This window comes from Tremella mesenterica, assembly GCF_000271645.1.
Source record: "Tremella mesenterica DSM 1558 unplaced genomic scaffold TREMEscaffold_14, whole genome shotgun sequence".
In the NCBI taxonomy this organism is placed as follows: Eukaryota; Fungi; Basidiomycota; class Tremellomycetes; order Tremellales; family Tremellaceae; genus Tremella; species Tremella mesenterica.
The window spans coordinates 593,509-611,301 of record NW_006711238.1 but is presented as its reverse complement, the minus strand read 5'-3'; the positions used below and the strand labels follow the sequence as shown (position 1 = coordinate 611,301).

At 45.3% G+C, this 17,793-nt stretch overlaps 6 protein-coding genes across 6 annotated transcripts in view; 3 read left to right on the top strand and 3 right to left on the bottom strand.

Moving 5' to 3' along the window:
- Positions 1-851: 851 nt before the first annotated feature.
- On the top strand, positions 852-2,708 carry TREMEDRAFT_34976 (uncharacterized protein; the record flags this gene model as incomplete). Its single annotated transcript, XM_007007441.1, has 5 exons — positions 852-1,041; positions 1,087-1,150; positions 1,534-1,788; positions 2,067-2,171; positions 2,411-2,708. The coding sequence occupies 5 exons, from the start codon at positions 852-854 to the stop codon at positions 2,706-2,708; spliced, it is 912 nt and encodes a 303-aa protein (XP_007007503.1).
- A 342-nt stretch (positions 2,709-3,050) lies between these two features.
- TREMEDRAFT_70155 (uncharacterized protein) lies at positions 3,051-5,609 on the bottom strand (the record flags this gene model as incomplete). The annotated part of the gene is made up of 4 exons (XM_007007617.1): positions 3,051-3,648; positions 3,847-4,194; positions 4,389-5,215; positions 5,421-5,609. 4 exons carry the CDS (start codon positions 5,607-5,609, stop codon positions 3,051-3,053), a joined length of 1,962 nt encoding a protein of 653 aa, XP_007007679.1.
- Positions 5,610-5,903: 294 nt separating this feature from the next.
- TREMEDRAFT_70154 (uncharacterized protein) lies at positions 5,904-9,211 on the bottom strand (the record flags this gene model as incomplete). The annotated part of the gene is made up of 6 exons (XM_007007616.1): positions 5,904-5,975; positions 6,026-6,103; positions 6,299-7,230; positions 7,276-8,406; positions 8,448-8,907; positions 9,071-9,211. The coding sequence occupies 6 exons, from the start codon at positions 9,209-9,211 to the stop codon at positions 5,904-5,906; spliced, it is 2,814 nt and encodes a 937-aa protein (XP_007007678.1).
- Positions 9,212-10,773: 1,562 nt separating this feature from the next.
- On the top strand, positions 10,774-12,325 carry TREMEDRAFT_34839 (uncharacterized protein; the record flags this gene model as incomplete). The annotated part of the gene is made up of 5 exons (XM_007007426.1): positions 10,774-10,858; positions 11,035-11,166; positions 11,385-11,514; positions 11,794-11,924; positions 12,231-12,325. 5 exons carry the CDS (start codon positions 10,774-10,776, stop codon positions 12,323-12,325), a joined length of 573 nt encoding a protein of 190 aa, XP_007007488.1.
- Positions 12,326-12,370: 45 nt separating this feature from the next.
- On the bottom strand, positions 12,371-14,353 carry TREMEDRAFT_74754 (uncharacterized protein). Its single transcript, XM_007007615.1, has 7 exons — positions 14,240-14,353; positions 14,095-14,178; positions 13,879-14,048; positions 13,760-13,829; positions 13,595-13,702; positions 12,931-13,399; positions 12,371-12,830 (listed from the first exon to the last, which is right to left on the bottom strand). The coding sequence occupies exons 1-7, from the start codon at positions 14,330-14,332 to the stop codon at positions 12,430-12,432; spliced, it is 1,395 nt and encodes a 464-aa protein (XP_007007677.1). The 5' UTR covers positions 14,333-14,353; the 3' UTR covers positions 12,371-12,429.
- Positions 14,354-14,783: 430 nt separating this feature from the next.
- TREMEDRAFT_72391 (uncharacterized protein) overlaps positions 14,784-17,793 on the top strand; it is a gene marked incomplete at its 3' end in the record, with an annotated part of 5,073 nt that continues 2,063 nt past the window's right edge. Inside the window, exons 1-4 of the mRNA XM_007007614.1 lie at positions 14,784-15,300; positions 15,431-16,118; positions 16,164-17,374; positions 17,619-17,744. Of these exons, the coding sequence (XP_007007676.1) occupies positions 14,818-15,300; positions 15,431-16,118; positions 16,164-17,374; positions 17,619-17,744 (2,508 nt within the window). The 5' untranslated portion in view covers positions 14,784-14,817. The remainder of the gene's footprint in view (positions 15,301-15,430; positions 16,119-16,163; positions 17,375-17,618; positions 17,745-17,793) is intronic.

Below are 17,793 nucleotides of genomic sequence, written 5' to 3'. Positions count from 1 at the left end.
TCTAAAAGTTTCCTGCAAGCTGATTGGTCCAGGAGACACCAGGAAATGGCCAATATCAACCGAATGTGAGTCTCTAATACTGCATTTTCGGCTGTATCCGATGGGGGGTCTCTAATGAACAGGTACCCCCATTTTTCGACATTTATCCTCCTGAGGAGAGGTACCTACCACCCCCCCCTCTTCCACCTACTCTCCCTCCTCTTCCCTCTCAATATTGGCCTCCCTATCCATCCCAGGGGTCTTCTAGACATCCCTATGGCTCATATTATCCTCCTGGACATTGATAGATATGGAAAATGCATGGACAATGGCCGGAAATGACATGGTATAGCTAATAATGACATTGACGATGTAAGAGAAGAGTGAGCAATAAGAGATCGCGGGGTTACTGAAACCCCGATCAGTGGCGAGTTCATGTCCGTCGCGTGGTCGGCGTTTCAGTAACGCCGGTGGTACGTGCCTGAACTCAGGGTTTGTGGCAGGTGGTGCCCGTAGCCTTTTAGGGTGGTGCCCGAAGCCGGAGTCCTGGTAATTTGTGGAAGTAAAAAAGATGGATGGAGGACGGAGCAAGACTCCTGAAACTCGGAGGTGGTTTACGTAATTGCGTTTGTCTGGCACGCAACTGTTAGCGGAATCAATTTATATTGAGATTCCCAGCCGCTGATTGGCTCATCACTATCATCCAACCAAAACCGCGAGCCTAAACGCTAAGGTTCTCCGTCGCATGCCTATATGGCAGTCGATCCGGCAGATGCCTCTGACATTTGCCAGCTTCGTAGCCGGTCCGTACCGGTGCATATCTTACACATGTAACACCCCTTACCTCAAGTTACCTAGTAAATCATAAGAAGATGCAACTCCCATACGGACGTCCTAGATTATTAGAGATATCAGATCAATCATGGTGTCCAACTTTTATCCGTCAACCAGTTCAAGATTTTCTCACTTTCCTATGGGAACATCGACTCCCTCTGACTCAACCCCGATCGCCACATTTGGGAGTGGTCGATGTGCTGGAAAGGGTGGTCAACGAGCTAGAGGGTTTGGATGGGGGGAAAGAGGATAAAGGGGAGATGGAGGATAGAGGGAAATTGAGAATCGTTGATTGTTGTTCGGGTGCGGGAGGACCTATGCCTATAGTGGAGAGAAAGTTGAAGTGAGTGATAAGTACAGTCATCTTCTTTCCGATGGTCGATGTCCCGATTATCCTATGAGTTTTGTGAGGTCGCACCATACACCATGGATCCATGGATCCATGGACGTATTGGCCAATGATGTTTCGATGGGGATGAGGTTCATGGCTGGGAATATATACTTTCGTCTCTTCCCTCTCCATGATCAGAAATCTGGGGAATAAGGAATGTGGGTTATTTGGAATGGTACGATGTTCCTTCCTCTCAATCGCAGGCCCTGGACGGCTTCATTTGGAATACGTAACAAGGGTCAGGTGGGTGGACAATTGACGTGTTGAGAAGTTAGATCTGTGGATGAATTATGTCAAGCGTCCCCCAAGCTGAACCACAGTGAAAGAAGAATATCAACCAACAAACCTCCAATCCAAGTGGTCATGTCCGATCTTTATCCTCATGTAGGAGCATGGAAAAAACATATAATATCTCCTACGAGTCCATTATCGTATTTATCTTATCCTGTGGACGCTACTCGATTTCCGGAAGAAGGAACGGAACAAAGACATTTAAGAACTTTTTGTCTTTCTTTCCATCATTTCAACCAAACTCAAGCTAGGGCTATATTGGCGGATGCGATGAGGAGTTCAGATGGGATTTGGTTCGTTGTTTCCTCCACATTCACTTCTTCTTTTACCTTTGTCTACGAATACAATCCTCTTTTTCCAGGTATCTCTCTTGAAAACATTTCGTTGTTGTTCACACGGAATCTTTCACTATATGTGATTTTGACTCCCGCTCGGGTAAAGTTTCCCCCAACATTGATCTGATTTCTGCCTATGCGTAACTTCGTCATGTATCTGGAGTCACCTGTGTGGAGAAGGGTGACCCGAAGGAGACGTAGTATTAGTAAGTTATTGGAAGTTTATTGATGGATAGTATCTTCGAATTACAAGGACCTGAGATAGGAAGTTTTATAATGAACACTATGATCTTCCCTTTATCTTACATACTCATACCTTTTATCCGACCTTCTCTGAGTGAGTCCCCTCTCTCTTTCCCTACTTCTAGTCAAACCTCTCATCCACTTTTCCCCTGATGTCTTTGTCCCACTCCAGTCAGACTCGACCTATACTAGTGAAAGACAAAGAGAGGGCGAAAAAAAGGGAAAAAGAGAAAAGAGGGAAAGAGAAGAAGAAAAGGGAGAAGAAGTAGAGGGAACATAAAAAGTCGATGATGACGAAGAAGGCAAGAAGGGGATGAAGGATAAGAAGCTGAAGAAGATCAACCTGGGCACATGTTGACATTCCAGCAACAATATTCTTCACATATATAATCCCAATCATACCATTCATCTTAACTTTTGACGGTTTAATATCATGTTACAGAACATACACACCTGAACATATAACTCATCTCGCTTGTCTAGCTTCGGTCGATATAGCACATGAGATGGCAGTGGAAGATACGGATGCACCTGATGAATGGGTATGGTCAAGTGGAAAGTTTAGACATACTTGGCCTTTTGGGTATGGTACTTGGGTCATTGGACGTCGACCTGGAGGACAAGAGTTGGAGTAGAGGGATTTTCGTTAGGATGACTTTGGGAAATTTCAGGAGGAGTTGGGTGTGGGACAGGGAGGATTGATCTGATATGGATATGCTAAGAATTCGAGCGAAGAGGGTAGACAGTGAGTACATAGATGAAAAGTGAACAGGTGGAAAAGTTAGAAGAAAAAAGGTCACAAAGCGAATAGTAGAGAAAGTGGGATGATGACAATGGGTCAACAATCTAATTTGTAGCAAAGTGTGCATTTTTGGGGAATTCAATATACTTATCATCACCGTATGCAGCATATCCCCTCTGACGATTTTAACCAAATTGATCCACTCTGACACTCTACTCTACTCCCAGAACTTCACTCAACGACCACGACCACTCTCCTCTACTACAGCTCTTTCCGCAGCTTTGAGCGCCACTTGAAACATAGCCATAACAACATCCTCTTCTTCTTGTCCAACACTAATCCTCACTAAACCTTCCTCTACTCCACATCCAGCAGCCCAATCCAACTCGTAATAATGTGCCAAGATAGTATAAGGTGAAGCCAACGTGAAACTCGTACCTAGAGAAGGACCTTTAGCACAAGGTAAAGCGTCGAAAAAAGCTCTACTGGCAATCATAGAAGTGAATGTCAAACTGAACAAACCACCAAAACCTCCTTTTCCTAACGTTGGTAATCGTTGAGATTGAACGTATGTTTCAGGTGTTATCCAACGTGGATAATAAACTTTTTTTATAATTGTTTGAGAAGGATGTGAAGGGTTTGAAAGTGAATGATGATAAAGATATTCAGTGACGAGATGAGCGTTATCGTTGATTGTTTTAATACGACTTCTATAATCACGAGAATTACGTTCCATGTAAACTGCATCTTCTGGGAAATATAAATCTTCGTATATTGTCGAAAGGGTTTCTTTCAGGATTGTATAGTGGGAACTATTTGGGTTGAGGATGAGACTGAATGTCAAGGTTATTATTCATATCATTTCCAAGGTATCGTGAAAAGAACATCCACATGCTTGAGGAGGAATTGAAATGTACGCGGAAGGTGTATAATGTACGAGAACGAGGTAAGAAGGATATATATTGATGGAGTAGGTGAAGTGAGATGAGGTGAAAAACACCAAGAGAAGGAAAGAAGACATATAAACTCACCTCCCTCCCATGACATTGGCATCACCACTGAATATCTTTGTCAAACTACTAACGACTATGTCGGCAAATGCAGCAACTTCGACATTTATAAAGTTCCCCACTGTCTCATCGACGACAACAACGAATCCATACTTGTCTGCCAATTTACGAATAGCGACTAAGTCAGGGCTCGTCAACAGAGGATTACTTGGGAATTCACAGAATAAAGCCAATATGGGAGGTTCGTCTGATGATTTTAACTCTAATACTTTTTCCAAAGAAGGGATATCTTGATTTCCACCAGTGGGGAAGAAATGACAACCTGGACCCCATTTAGTGAGGATTTTGATGGTGTCGGTGTAAGGGAATCTGTGAATGAGCTTAGGCTCACACTATGACCAAGAATCGTCTATACTCATTCACACCTCAGCTGGCATTACTGTACACCATAGGTGACGGTATCTCACCAAGAGTTGGAAATGATCACACGGAGTGATTAGCAGATGATATTGAGAATGATCAAAGGTAAGAGATGGTCACGGGAGGAAACATTTCCCGCTCACCCATAACAAACACTTTTTCCTTCTTGTCCCCCACTTCTCCTCTTCGCAACCCTACAAACCTCATGAGCATGCCAAATAGCGCTCATACCTGTCGGATACAAAAACACATCTTCTTCACTAACCGCCTTCTTCCCCGCTCCACCCGCTCGAGCAACATCATCAATCTTTCCGAAATCTTCATCACTAGGTAATAAACCACCAGCTATTCTTCTTTTCAAAGCTTGTTTGGCCAAACCAGCATTAAACAAAGGTAAGTTCCTTCCATATCTTTCTTCGAGATACGTAGTTAATTCCGTCGTTAAATTCTCTTCGTTCAACAGTTCTTCATCTATCTGTCTCGATTGCAATGGAGTAGTTACGATAGGAGTTAAAGGTGTAGTTGGAGAAATAGAAGTTGGTGTAGAAGATTTTCTTGAATAATGTCGATTACGTGAATAAGGTTTTGTTTCTCTTTTTTCCATCATTGGAGATGTAAGGTTTGAAATGGGTGTGAATTCACCTAATAGGTTCAAAGCGGTTTCGGCCATACGTGAAGATATACCATCACCTGTATGTTGCCAAAATGATTTCGCAGTTGACCAATGAGATTTATCAAAGAGAAGGATTTGAAGTTCGATTATATCTACTGAAGAAGTTCCAGAAGGTGTACATGGTTCTGGAGGGAGGGAAGATATTGATGGACAAATGACAAATTCTACTATTCGAGATGGGAGTGAAGGTTTTTGAGTGGAAAGGAAATCTCGAGCTTGGGTTGCTACTCGAGGAGAAGGGAGTAGGATACATAATTCGTCTGGTCTACCGAATTTGTTCAAACATAAAGCCGCCAGCTGATGGTAAGCGACTGTACATGACACAAGTATGTGTGTGTAACAGCCATTTTGCCCGCTCTCACGACATCTCGTAAGGGAACAGCCAGTGGGGGGAGAGGGAAGGGGGGAGGGGGGAATCTCGGAGCCAGACTCGAATAAAAGACAAAAATGTAAAGACTTGGTTAAACAAGAGAGCAGAAGTGGGAAAGCCAACTTGACTTACCTTCTGTATAGACCGATGTATGAAGAACCTAGGATAACCAGTTTCCATAGCGTCCAAAACCCTTTTATTACCTTTCTCATAATCCACATTATCTTCCCATGTAGGTAAAGAAACAGAAATGGCATGAGCCGTCATGGCGGGTACGGTCCCCCCTAGGGGGATAGCGGGGGGTAAGATAGTTGCTATCATTTTATTTCTTCCGATTATTCTTTCCTTCTCAAAGTAGTGATTCGATCTTCTTCTTTGATCCTTGCACTTTGTCTGTTGGTATGTCGGGTTTTGTATTGACACCAGATCAGAGGGAGATGACGAGGAATGACAGTAAGTAGTACGAGTCGGAAATTGTGCCTAGAAAAAAAAGGATTTGCGACCGAGACAGGACGGAATCAAATTCTCCCACCCATGAGGAATACATGGCACACATTTATGCATCACATCAAGAAAACGTTTAATCCTCGTGGTGCACAACTACAAGTATATTGATCAACCCCCCGTCCCAGGATTAGGACTCCTGATCTGACCATTTTGAACACTGGGAGATCGAGCAAAGTGTGACTAGACGGAATCAGTCCATCATAAATCCATCACATAAGGAAAATACTGACAGGTTGAAGATTTTGAATCCCCATTTGAGGTGTACCGGGATTACCCATTGCCTGCGCTTGAGCCTGAGCTTGAGCTTTCTACCAATGTCAGTCTCGACGTCACGACCTTCACTCTTTCCCAGTATCCCGTCCCAGAAAAGATCCACCGCCATGAGACGACGAAGTGCACATGAGAGACGAGGTGATTTTACCCAACCGATGGAAAAGTTGATGATCATTTTAGGAGATGAGGTGGGGATCAGAGGAGATGAAAAAAAAAAACCCCAAGCTCACATTCCGGAACATCTGTTGATGTATAGCTTTGATAGTCTCTTGCGTAGGTTGTTGTCCCGTCGCTTGCAAATGATGTAAAATCTGCGCCATCATAGCTTGATTCCCCTGATTGTTCGATCCTCCCTGTCCACCTGATTGAGGTTGCATCATTCCAATCTGAGGACTTCCCACACTTGTACCGCTAGGTCCTCTCATATGTGGCGGTAAAGAAGGTACTCTTCCCATACCTTGAGCCTGTTGAGGTGAAGCGATGATGACATTGGAAGGAGGCATAGCAGGTGAAGTATCGACCGCATTGGGAAGATCACCTTGAGGTCCGGAATATGGTGAAGCTGTTAACGTTGCAGGTTGAGATGAAGGGGTACCATTAGATGGGATTCTAGGATGATTTCCTGGGATTTGAACTTGATTCTGACCTTGAACTTGACCTTGAGCCTGAGCCTGGGCAATTTGAGCAGCTCGGACTTGAGCTTGTTGAGCTGCAAATTGTTGCGCTTGTATAAGTTGAAGTTGTTGTGTCACTTGAACTTGTTGTGAGGGACTTTGTACTGGTCTCGAACCACCGTTTGGCGTACCGTTCTGTCTAGCATTGTTCGCTGCTGCAACTGCATTAAGAAGTTGTTGTTGACTAGGAGCCATACCATTCGTCACTGCTATCGTTGGAGGTCGAACACCCGTTTGAGCAGATTGACCAGGGGGGACAGAAGGAGGTCTTATCTGTTGCTGAGCGGATAAAAGTGCTTGTTGTTGTCGAAGTTGATGAGCACGTAATTGTTGTTCTTGTCTGACGAGTTCTTGACGTTGATGAAGATGATGTTGATCGCGTTGAAATTTCTTCTCTACCAATTCGTAAGGAGTCAAAATGGTACCTGCCGTAGCAGTAGCGTGAGATTCATGAACGTTGATGACTCTTTGTTGTTCACGATCTTTGGCTCATACATCAGCTCAGGTTTTCATCAAACGCAAGGAAAACTTACGAGCGTTCTTTTGTCTTTGTACATCTCGCCTCTTCATAGACTTCCTCACGACATCCGCAATGACTTGATGTCGCACGCTTCTTTTACTCCCTTCGTACTTGCTCTTCTGAGCAGCTTTGGCTTCTCTCTTACTGGTAAACGGGGGAGGAGGACCTTCACCAGGTGCACCGACTGTGTTATTTGAGGAAATGGGTAAAGTCGGAACTGAGATAGATACAGAGGATGGCGGTCCAGGCTGAGCAGATCCAGGAGGCCCAGAAGTGGAGGATACGGCCGATTGCGGGACAGCAGACATAGGTCCACTTGTACCGGCACTTGCAGGAATGGTGATAGCGTTTGGCCTCGGTCTTCCTTTCCCAGGTCCGAAAGTCCAATACCAACGATCCGAACAATCAAAAGCCGTACGTTTCTCCGTCGCCGCGTGAATGAGCTCAGTGTTGAAACTGTCCGCTATCAAAGCCCAATTTGACGCATACGTATTGACTAATTTTTCCAGCAGCACATCTTCCTCCTCAGTCCAATCTAGCTTAGGTCTCACGTGTTGAGTTGAGGCAGTATGGAGGAGTGGTCCAAGACGAGGAGGAGAAGAAGAAAATCCGTCGATGAACCGCCAAGTGATAGATAAGGCGTCAGAAGGAAGATCAACCTTCATATCCGTCTGCCAAGGCCCATCGTGGAGATCCCAAGTTGATCCCGAATGTGTTTGCGCAGGCTGTAAAGTCGATGTGAAAACAGGACGAATATCCATGATGCGAGATATATGAGCTAAACGGTTTGTTGAAAGACCACCTTCTTCATGGCGGTATTTTGGCTTGTCATCAGGAGGGATGGGACCAGTGTAAACATTCAGCTCGGGGAAGAGGTCGGTGAGGTGCAGAGGAGGGTCATTTGAGGGTTCGACGATGATCGACGTGTCTGGGTTCACGTCTCGCTCACGAGGCGGTGAGGATGGATTGAGTGGTATAATGGAATTGGCAAGAGGGAGTTCAAGTAAAGGACGGCGAGCAGCGAGAAGTTCTTCCACACTTCGAAACCGCCCACTACCCCCTACACTGGTGATATTTGTCTCGGGCACAGGTTGCGGCTCGTCTGCCTGGTCTATTTCATTGACATTGTCAGGATCAGGTATATCTGATTATCAGTATCATTTGAGAAGAAATGATTTGACTCACCTTCTGGGCCGACAGCAAGATCTTCAACGTCCACTTCTCCTTCAGCATCCACTTCACCTTCCGCATCCACCTCCCCTTCTGCGTCTTCCTCGCCAATAGCATCCTCTTCACCCTCTGCGTCTATGTCACCAACGGCATCCTCTTCACCGAAAGCACCAGTGTCGTGGTCATTCGCAATCTCCTCTTCTCTCTCGGCTATCTCCTGCAGCACCTGAGCACCAGTCACATCACCTTCACCTCCGACCAGCATCTCCACGTCGTCTTCTCCGGATGGGGAAGCTGGGGCGGCCTTGCCTGGGATAGGAATGTGTGAACTCTCATTCCAACCTCTTCCTCCAACCATGAGAGAAGATTTTTGTTCCGGTGAGGCCAAATGCCATTCTACGATCTGGAGTGCAAATTCAAAAGCGTGGGCTCGTTTCCACCGTCTTTCCTCGACGAAATCCGTTTGCATCCATTCCTGCAAGTCAGTGAGGTTCTCATATCCTAAGTCGTCTCCGACCGCCTATCATCTTTGCTTTTTCGGACAAGAGCGTTTAGTGATGATGAGATCGCACTCAGGAGGACTACCATAACACCATCCACTATGCCAATGTGGGGAATACGACCAGATGGGTACTCACCATCTCCTCAAGCAAATAATCCCAATGACCTTTTGGTACATGTGGCGCTTTCAATTTTTTTGGTTGTCTCAAAGACCATCTCCCTTCTTCCATCTTCTCCTGTACTTTCTCCATAGCTCTAACATGTCTCAGCTCTCTCATGGCGATTCTCCAATCATTAGTCATCATACATTTCCTCGGTCTGGCCGTTCCGTCAGTCAACGGATTGAGACTGAATTCTAAAGCCAGACGATAAGCAGAGGAGTCATCATGATGTTTTCGTTTCTTCCTTTTGGGTTGATCAGGTATAGGAGGTAATGGCGGAAGAGAAGCCGAGTATTCAGTGACGAGAGGGGAGAATTTAGGTATGGGAGATTGAGTAGGTGAAGATGCAGGACGATAAGTATCCGCTAAGATCCAAGGGAGAGCTGTAGTTTTCGGGAGTGATTGTATTGGTCTTATAGGAATATAATCAGGAGGGAGAGTCCGTCTTCTTGAATTGGATCGAGAAAGTTCAGCAGGTCGTTCTGGTAATCGGGAGGAAGATGCTTTGGGAGATTCGACCTTCTCATCAGGGAAAATGGTCGTAGTGGGTGGAGGTGATAAAGGTGGTAATTCTGGTAATTTCAATGTTGAAATACTGGAGGACCTAGTGATGATCAGCCTATTCCCAAGTATTGAAGAGAAATGATGTCTTACCCAAACCCCAAAATGTAAGGTTCCGCCCAAACTTCGAATGATGATCCTTCCATCTCCGCGTACTCTTCGATAGATGGAAAAGTTGTTCCAGCAGTCCTTTGTCGGCTGAACAGACCATGTAGGTCCCGTAAAGCCGTATCACATTCTCCTCGTAGTGATCTAAACCTCAGTCAGCCATATTCGATTGATTTGAGAACGATATGAGGAGATTATGAACCCACCTGATAGCTTCGTCTCTAGTTCGAAGGAGTTCTAAGACTCCATAACGAAGTTCTCTTGTCTAATAATCATCAGCACGTGTTTTCCGGCAGAAGGATGCAGTTGAGAAACCCGACATGGAGGGGAAGAGAAGGGACTACTCACCGATGGGTTTGAAGTCATTTTTCGGTCGTTTGAGATGCAGAAAGAATGTATATGAGGCTCTTCTCAGATTTATGACCGACAGAAAGAGACTAAAAACACGACGGAAAGAGTTGAAGAGATGATACGAAGGTTAAGCTGATCTGAATCTTGACTCACACAACACGAAAGAGTGACATGATTCATAGGCGCGCGTGATGGAGAAGATTTTCCTTCGCTCGCCTATTTCTTCAACACGGACCCTACACTTGGAGCCCCGCGATTGAACGTTGGGTCAAAAAGACTCTTTTGTTCTTCTATTCACAATTTGGAGTGACTATGGGAAATGTCTTATCCCTTCATTAATCTCTTCGTTTTGAGACAATCCGATCAAAATACTCAAGATGACTACCAACAATCCTTCCAAATCATCTCAACCGACGGAGAAAGTAAACGGTCCCAATCAAAGTCCGGAACAACAATCTCAACCTCAATATGTTCATCTCCCTCCGACTAACCACTACAAAGTCAAGGGTGACATACCTAATACACCATTGGTGGCCAGTATCATAGCTGCTACTCTGGGAGGACTAGTATCTATCGGTCTTACTATTACTCTCTTACCTCTGATCAGGTGTTTGAGCATAGGCAAATGGGATTGGGAATGGGTTAGACCACAATTAGGGATGTATATGACAGCTATGGGGTTATTCCATTTATTGGAATTTTGGACTACGGCGGGATGGAACAGAGAAAAATTAAGCGTGGATTGTGAGTTTACTTACTTCTCTCTTCAATTCCAAACTTCTCTTTTCCACCGGGAATGAAGCTTACATGGGCACCGTTGCTTCATTATTACCTTTCACTCCATTCTTTGATATGTTGAACTAGCATGTATAGATCCACCCGCAGACGGTCAAAATTAGGAAGAATTGAATGATGAATAGCATTCTTGATAAACAATGGGAAAGAATATCATTACGCCCACGCATTCGGTTTAGCAGAATATTTCATTTCATCTTACTTTTGGCCCAACAAATTTCATTCTAAATGGTGTTCCCCTCTGGCCATATTGGGCAGTGAGTCATGAGCCATCCCCCTCCTCTTCCCTTCAGACCACCTCCGTATCCCGTGTTTACTTTCATATCTCAAAAAAGACTTGTTTCTTTGGTATGCGTTCTACGCTTTGTAATTGATGTGTATTTATGATACCTTTCCCTTGAAAACTGAGCTGGGAGGGTCGAGGGAAACGCATCAACGGGAATCCAACAATAAGACATCAAATATTGACAATTAGTAACTACTCTTCTCCTTCTATCTCAGGCTCTTCGGTCAATAGCGATGATTCAAGCTTCTTCCAGTTTCAGTCATTTAATCAAAACTATAAAACTTGATGATCATGTTCTTGTGACTTGGGGAGTGTATGGGTATGTACGAGCTTTTCTTCCCGTTCCTCCTCTTTCCCTCCTTATCCCGGTTGCCTTGCCCTTTGTCCCACATCTCTCAGGTCGATACGATCTAACAACACGTCAAAATTATATAACGAAAATCCTTTCGTTGTCCCATAGCCATTCATTACCACTTCTCACTTCCCCCAACCCTGGCCGGATCTAGTCACTAAAACCGCCCTGTATAACGAATTCTCTATGACCGTTCAGAAGGGAAAAAAATAGTCTGTACGACCTTTTATAGTGACTAATGACCAGCTGGACACGTCATCCTTCTTACGCAGGATTCTTTTATTGGGCAATATCAACTCAACTCTTACTGGGTAATATCATTTCTACACTAATGTTCATCGTTGTCCTCGGTCGATTTTTCACAAGACGAATTATAGGTGAGTATGATTTCTCCTCTTGCTCTACTCCTTGCACTCGTCTCGTATGCTCTCATCATTACACAATGTGATTTTCCTCTACCGGGACTCAAAATCAATATTCCCGGCTTTCTTGTCAGTGATCACCCCATCAATAACTTCACTCCGATTCCCCGGCCTTTTCATCAGTGATCACTCTACCAATGACTCAACTTCAACACTTACGTTGGGACATCTCTGGTACATGTTGTCCATAATAGATGGGGGGATGAATACTTGCTTTTTGTCTCGGTTTAGAACATCCACGAACTTAGCTCTAACGATCAGCGGAAGAGGAATACCTCGTCAAATTCTTCGGAGATGATTACGTACAGTATCGAAAACGTGTCGGGACAGGTCTTCCATTACTCGTCAATCTATAAAATTATCAACCTTTCCATTGTTCACATTGTCGCTTCTATAGACCGTCCATGAAATCTATGCATACAGTCTTCACATAGCGCACTATGAACACAATCGAAACTCATCAACGATTTTGTTTCCTTTTCCTGACCGGTTCTTCCTCATCTTCACTACTTTCTTCTTCGGACGAAACTTCACCCACCCCGATCTCGTCATCCCAATCCTCGTCATCCTGTTCGACTTGTAGATCTACACCATCCTCATAATCAAACTCTTCTTCATCCTCCTCCATCCTATGTTGTTCGTTCCGAATCTTTTCTAGTGCCTCTTCAGGGTCGACGTCGGACAAACCTTCGACATCGACATCGTCATCACCATCATCCTCCTGGTCTTCCCCTTCACCACCCTGCAATGCTTTCTTTCGAGCAACATTGGCGGCTTGTTCGGCCCTTCGAGCTTCTTTGATCTTACGTCTTTCTTGATGGGCTTTTTGAAGAGCTTTGGACTCGGTTTTACTTTTATGTACTGAATGTCAGCTCGATCGTTCACTTAGATACTGATCACAATGAATGTACTTTGATGGTGACATTATCGAAGAACATGAAGAGTTTGAAAAGAAACTTACCAAACTCATGAAACACTGTTTCACCTTCTCCCTTCCTACTTCCCACTAACCCCTCGACCACTTTGATCAACCTCATTTCTATCCTCGGGCCAGTCTCTACCAACCTCACAGCCTTTCTCTCTCCTTTTTTGTTTCCCCTCCCAACATAATCTTCAGGAAGTTCTACGGCATTACTGTCACTCTCCGCTTCACTATTATCCGTCTCGGACATGGAATCGTATCCTGCCGTTTGTCCGTCTGAACCGGGTGTCCCACCCCGACCACGAAGAAGATAATCCGCGAGGTCGTCTGTGTTTGCCAACTGAGGTCTTTTAGCGGAAGTATGTACCGATGTGGAGTTGAGGAGTTTACGAACCCGACGGGAGACACCGTGGGGACGGACCGTTATGGTGTAGTGTCGGAGAGAGATAAGATGAGAGACTGGGGAGTAAGAGATGAGAAGGACACGTCGGAAAGTGGGGAGGGCGGACTGATTTGTTAGTATCAGAGTACTTCGCGCGTTTGGTTTCTGTGTGGAAAGAAACGAGAGGAACTGTCCCAAATTCCCGCTTGAACACATGGTGTGGATGTGTTGAGCAAGTATTACGTGTGCGTTCAGCGTCAAAGAACAGGAACTTTGTGAATGGCAGGGGTAGTTATGATAGTCGAAAGAGACGAGACCCACCTTCTCCACTTGGATAGCAGGAAATAATCCTTGAAATAGTGTGCTCATCAATTTTAACTGTGGCAGCGCAGGTCCCTCTGCAGGTTGTTGGAAGTTGTTCAATACCAACTAGCCCATCAGCCCTGAGTTTCATCGTTGATTTTGAGTCATCAAAGTGTGACTCACGAGAGGTGGATTCATGTATTCTGTTCCTGGCGGTTTACCGACATTACGCAAAGCCGAGTTGACAAGATCCCTTCTTGGTCAGTATAACTGACATATCAATGAAGGAGGTTGGAGCTCACTTCATGAGACTATAACGACTGATACGAAAGGTTAATGTGGGACCTTGAGGTAGACGAGCTATTCTGAGATGGACGTTGGCAGCTTCTGTCAAGGTGAAAACGAGCAAGTGAGTGACACCGAGGGAAGGAGCTACAGCAAGGTAATCTCTTAATCGAGCATTGACACGTTCCTTTCTCTTCAGCAGATATCACCAACATCCTCTGGGTATGGCTCACACGTAATCTTGTGGCAGTGTTGGGTTCCATGATCTTCCTAACATCTCTGACGAGTTGGGAGATGGAACGAGTGACTTTCCCCGACTGCAAGTCAGTTGGGTTTCCGATTTGGAAGTTTGACTTCGAAAAGATTTGGTTCACTCACTTTGATGACGAAAGAACTGGGTACATTCTGTTCTGATTCTGCCACTGCAGGACCTTTGAGATGAGTTCTATTCTTTCTTCTTCTCCTACCCATGATGTACCTATGGTGATGTGGGATGGTATGAAGCGAGTGTGGAAATTTTTGTGGAGGGGGGTTGGGGGTGCCTTTGAAAAAGCGGTGATCGCCGTTTTTCTTATCATTTTGGCTTAAGCGAGCTCGACTGATGAAATGTTCACTTGGATGGCCTGATGTTTGATAGATGAGCCAAGAGTAGAATACGAGTACATATATACGAAGGATCTCTCGTCCCACTTGTCATACGTCCTCTGTTTACCTTGAGGGTTACCAACGTACCATCTAAGACTACTGTTGACAGCTGTAGAGAGCAAGAGAGCTTACATATATACTGTATCAACTCAGGCACGCGTCACGTCCCCTCGCCATCGCCGCGATCGTCCGAATTTCCAAGAAACTTTCAACGATTGGAAAACATCACGGACCTCCCCCCTTATCATTGCCGTCTCAACCTATCACACCTCTATTCCTCCTAATCTCTCTTCCTCTTACTTCTCCCCGCCATGTCCCTAGCTCTAGTGTCTAGACGTACCGCGACGCGCACACGAATTCGCCCATTCCATCGCTGCTCCCACTCCACCTCACCTATCATATTCAGTCCTCCGACTCCGATCCGCCAGTCATCCACAACAGCCACTCAACCTCATCCTAAACCCCCTTCGGCCTCTTTCCACCCTCCCACATCATCCGTCTTCACTCCTCTTGACACTTTCCTCCCTCGTCATTTGGGACCACGCAACTCCGATGTCGAACAAATGTTGTCCGTGTTGGGGTACAAATCCCTCGACGACTTTGTGGCGGATACCATACCACAAGGAGTGCGCGTGGACGAGTTGAGCGATGACCCTACGAACGGTTTGAGACCGTATAGCGAGTTGGAGCTTAGTCGAAGGGTTGACGAAGTGGCGGGGATGAATAAACCTATGAAGAGTTATATCGGTATGGGATATCATAATGCTATCGTGCCTCCTGTAATCCAGCGAAACGTGAGTCGTCATGAATATTACCACTTCTCACTTCTTTCCTCCCTACTTCCTTCCTTTTTTTCCTCTTGGTGCATTTAACAAAAGAAGTGTATTGAAAACTTCAATTGACGATCCAAAATTAATTCTGCAGATCCTCGAAAATCCCGCGTGGTACACTGCGTACACCCCCTATTCCCCCGAACAATCTCAAGGTCGGTTGGAATCACTCATCAACTTTCAAACAGTCGCCATCTCTCTCACCGGTCTGCCAATAGCCAACGCGTCTTTACTCGACGAAGCGACAGCGGCCGCAGAAGGAATGGCCATGTGTCTGGCGTCAGTCCCGAAACCAACATTCAACAAGGGCAAGAAAGTCTTTCTCGTTTCACCTTCTGTGGCACCTCAGACCATCGCTGTGCTCCAGACTCGTGCTGATGGATTTGGTATCACTTTGAAAGTTGCGGAGAGCGATGCTACCTTCGTCAAGGAAGTGGAGACCTTGGGTCAAGCCCAATTGATGGGAGCCATGGTTCAATACCCAGACGTGAATGGGGATATTCGAGACTGGGAAGGAGTGACCGCTGCTGTCAAAGCGGTCGGAGGAAAGATGGTAGTTGCGAGTGACCTTTTGGCCTTGACGATGCTCAAACCGCCCGGTGAATGGGGAGCGGATATCGTGTGTGGGAATTCGCAAAGATTCGGCGTGCCAGCGGGATACGGAGGTCCTCATGCTGCTTTCTTCGCTTGCACCGATGAGATGAAACGGAAAATGCCTGGAAGACTTGTGGGTTTGAGTAAAGGAGCTCGAGGGGAACCGGCATACCGTTTGGCTCTTCAAAGTGGGTTCAAATCTTTTTCCTTTCTAGCTGATGCTGATGTGATAGCTCGCGAGCAACACATACGCCGTGAAAAAGCGACTTCGAATGTATGCACTGCACAAGCCTTGTTGGCAAACATGGCTGCCATGTATGCTGTATACCACGGCCCCGAAGGTCTGAAGCGTATCGCCGGCAAAGTTCATTCTTTGGCTCGTGTCCTTGCCAAATCTTTAGATAATCTAGGGTTCAAAATTGTCAACTCCTCTTACTTCGACACGCTTACCATTGATGTGTCCTCCGCCGGTCTTTCTGCCGACCAGGTCCATTCGACTTCCACGAAAGTCGGCATAAACTTCCGTCATATCTCACCCACGACTATCGGTATCACATTGGACGAATCTGTCGGTCCTCTCGATTTGACGGATATTGTCAATGTTTTCTATGCGGCACTTACCAAACCTTTAATCCAACCTGAATCGCTCGAAGAACTCTCCAAGGAATTGAGTATGAACTCGAACTCGGTCTCTGAACCTTCACAATCATTAGGGAAATTAACACGTACGAGTAGATTCCTCCAACAATCCGTTTTCAACAAACATCATTCTGAAACGGACATGTTAAGATATATGATGCATCTTCAAGAAAAAGATTATTCTCTAGTACATGGTATGATCCCACTTGGATCATGTACTATGAAACTCAATTCGACATCTTCAATGGTACCCATTTCTTCAAAAGAATTTGGTGGAGTTCATCCTTTCGCTCCTATCGATCAAGCAAAGGGATACAAACAATTGTTCACAGAATTAGAAAGAGATTTGTCTTTGGTCACGGGTTACGACGCTACTTCTCTTCAACCGAATTCAGGAGCTTCAGGTGAATATGCAGGATTGAAAGTCATTCAAGCTTATCATCAATCCAAAGGAGAAGGTCATAGGAATGTTTGTTTAATACCACTCTCTGCACATGGTACCAATCCTGCAAGTGCAGCTATGGTATCTTACAAAGTTGTACCTATAAAAGCTTTGGTAGATGGGAGTTTGGATTTGAATGATTTGAAGGAAAAAGCCGAGAAACATAAAGATGAATTAGCGGCGTTCATGGTTACTTATCCTTCGACTTTTGGTGTGTTCGAAGAAGGTATAGAAGAAGCCTGTAGGATTGTTCATGAGAACGGTGGACAGGTTTATGTGGATGGAGCGAATTGTAATTCTTTAGTGGGTTTGACGAGTTTAGGAAGGGTTGGGGGTGATGTCAGTCATACAAATTTGCACAAGGTGGGTTAGATCTTTTCTTTTTCCCCTTTTCTCTATCTACACACATGACAAACCCCTTCCCACCTGTTCGTGGTCGTCATTCTCATCCTACCCCCAAGCTCTCCTCTCGGGTCCCCAATACCCTCTTGATATACTCATTACCACGCTCCTAAAATGAACCCCCACTGAACACCTGTACACGGATTAGTGTCGTTAAAGAAACGACCAATCACATAAATTATTGAGAACCTTACTCACACTCCAGACATTCTCAATCCCTCACGGTGGTGGAGGTCCAGGAGTCGGTCCGATATCCTGCAAATCTCACCTATCACCTTTCCTCCCATCCCATCCTCTCATACCAACAGGAGGTTCAACCCCCATTTCAGCAGTTCCGCCGCACCATGGGGATCAGCCTCAATCAATTTAATCTCATGGGC

Coding starts and splice junctions, on each gene's coding strand:
- TREMEDRAFT_74754 (XM_007007615.1), bottom strand. CDS start 14,332: ATGGGTAGGAGAAGAAGAAAGAATAGAACTCATCTCAAAGGTCCTGCA. Junction 14,049..14,094: donor ACACTGCCACAAGATTACGT/GTGAGCCATACC, acceptor CTGAAGAGAAAG/GAACGTGTCAATGCTCGATT. Junction 13,830..13,878: donor AGTCGTTATAGTCTCATGAA/GTGAGCTCCAAC, acceptor CTGACCAAGAAG/GGATCTTGTCAACTCGGCTT.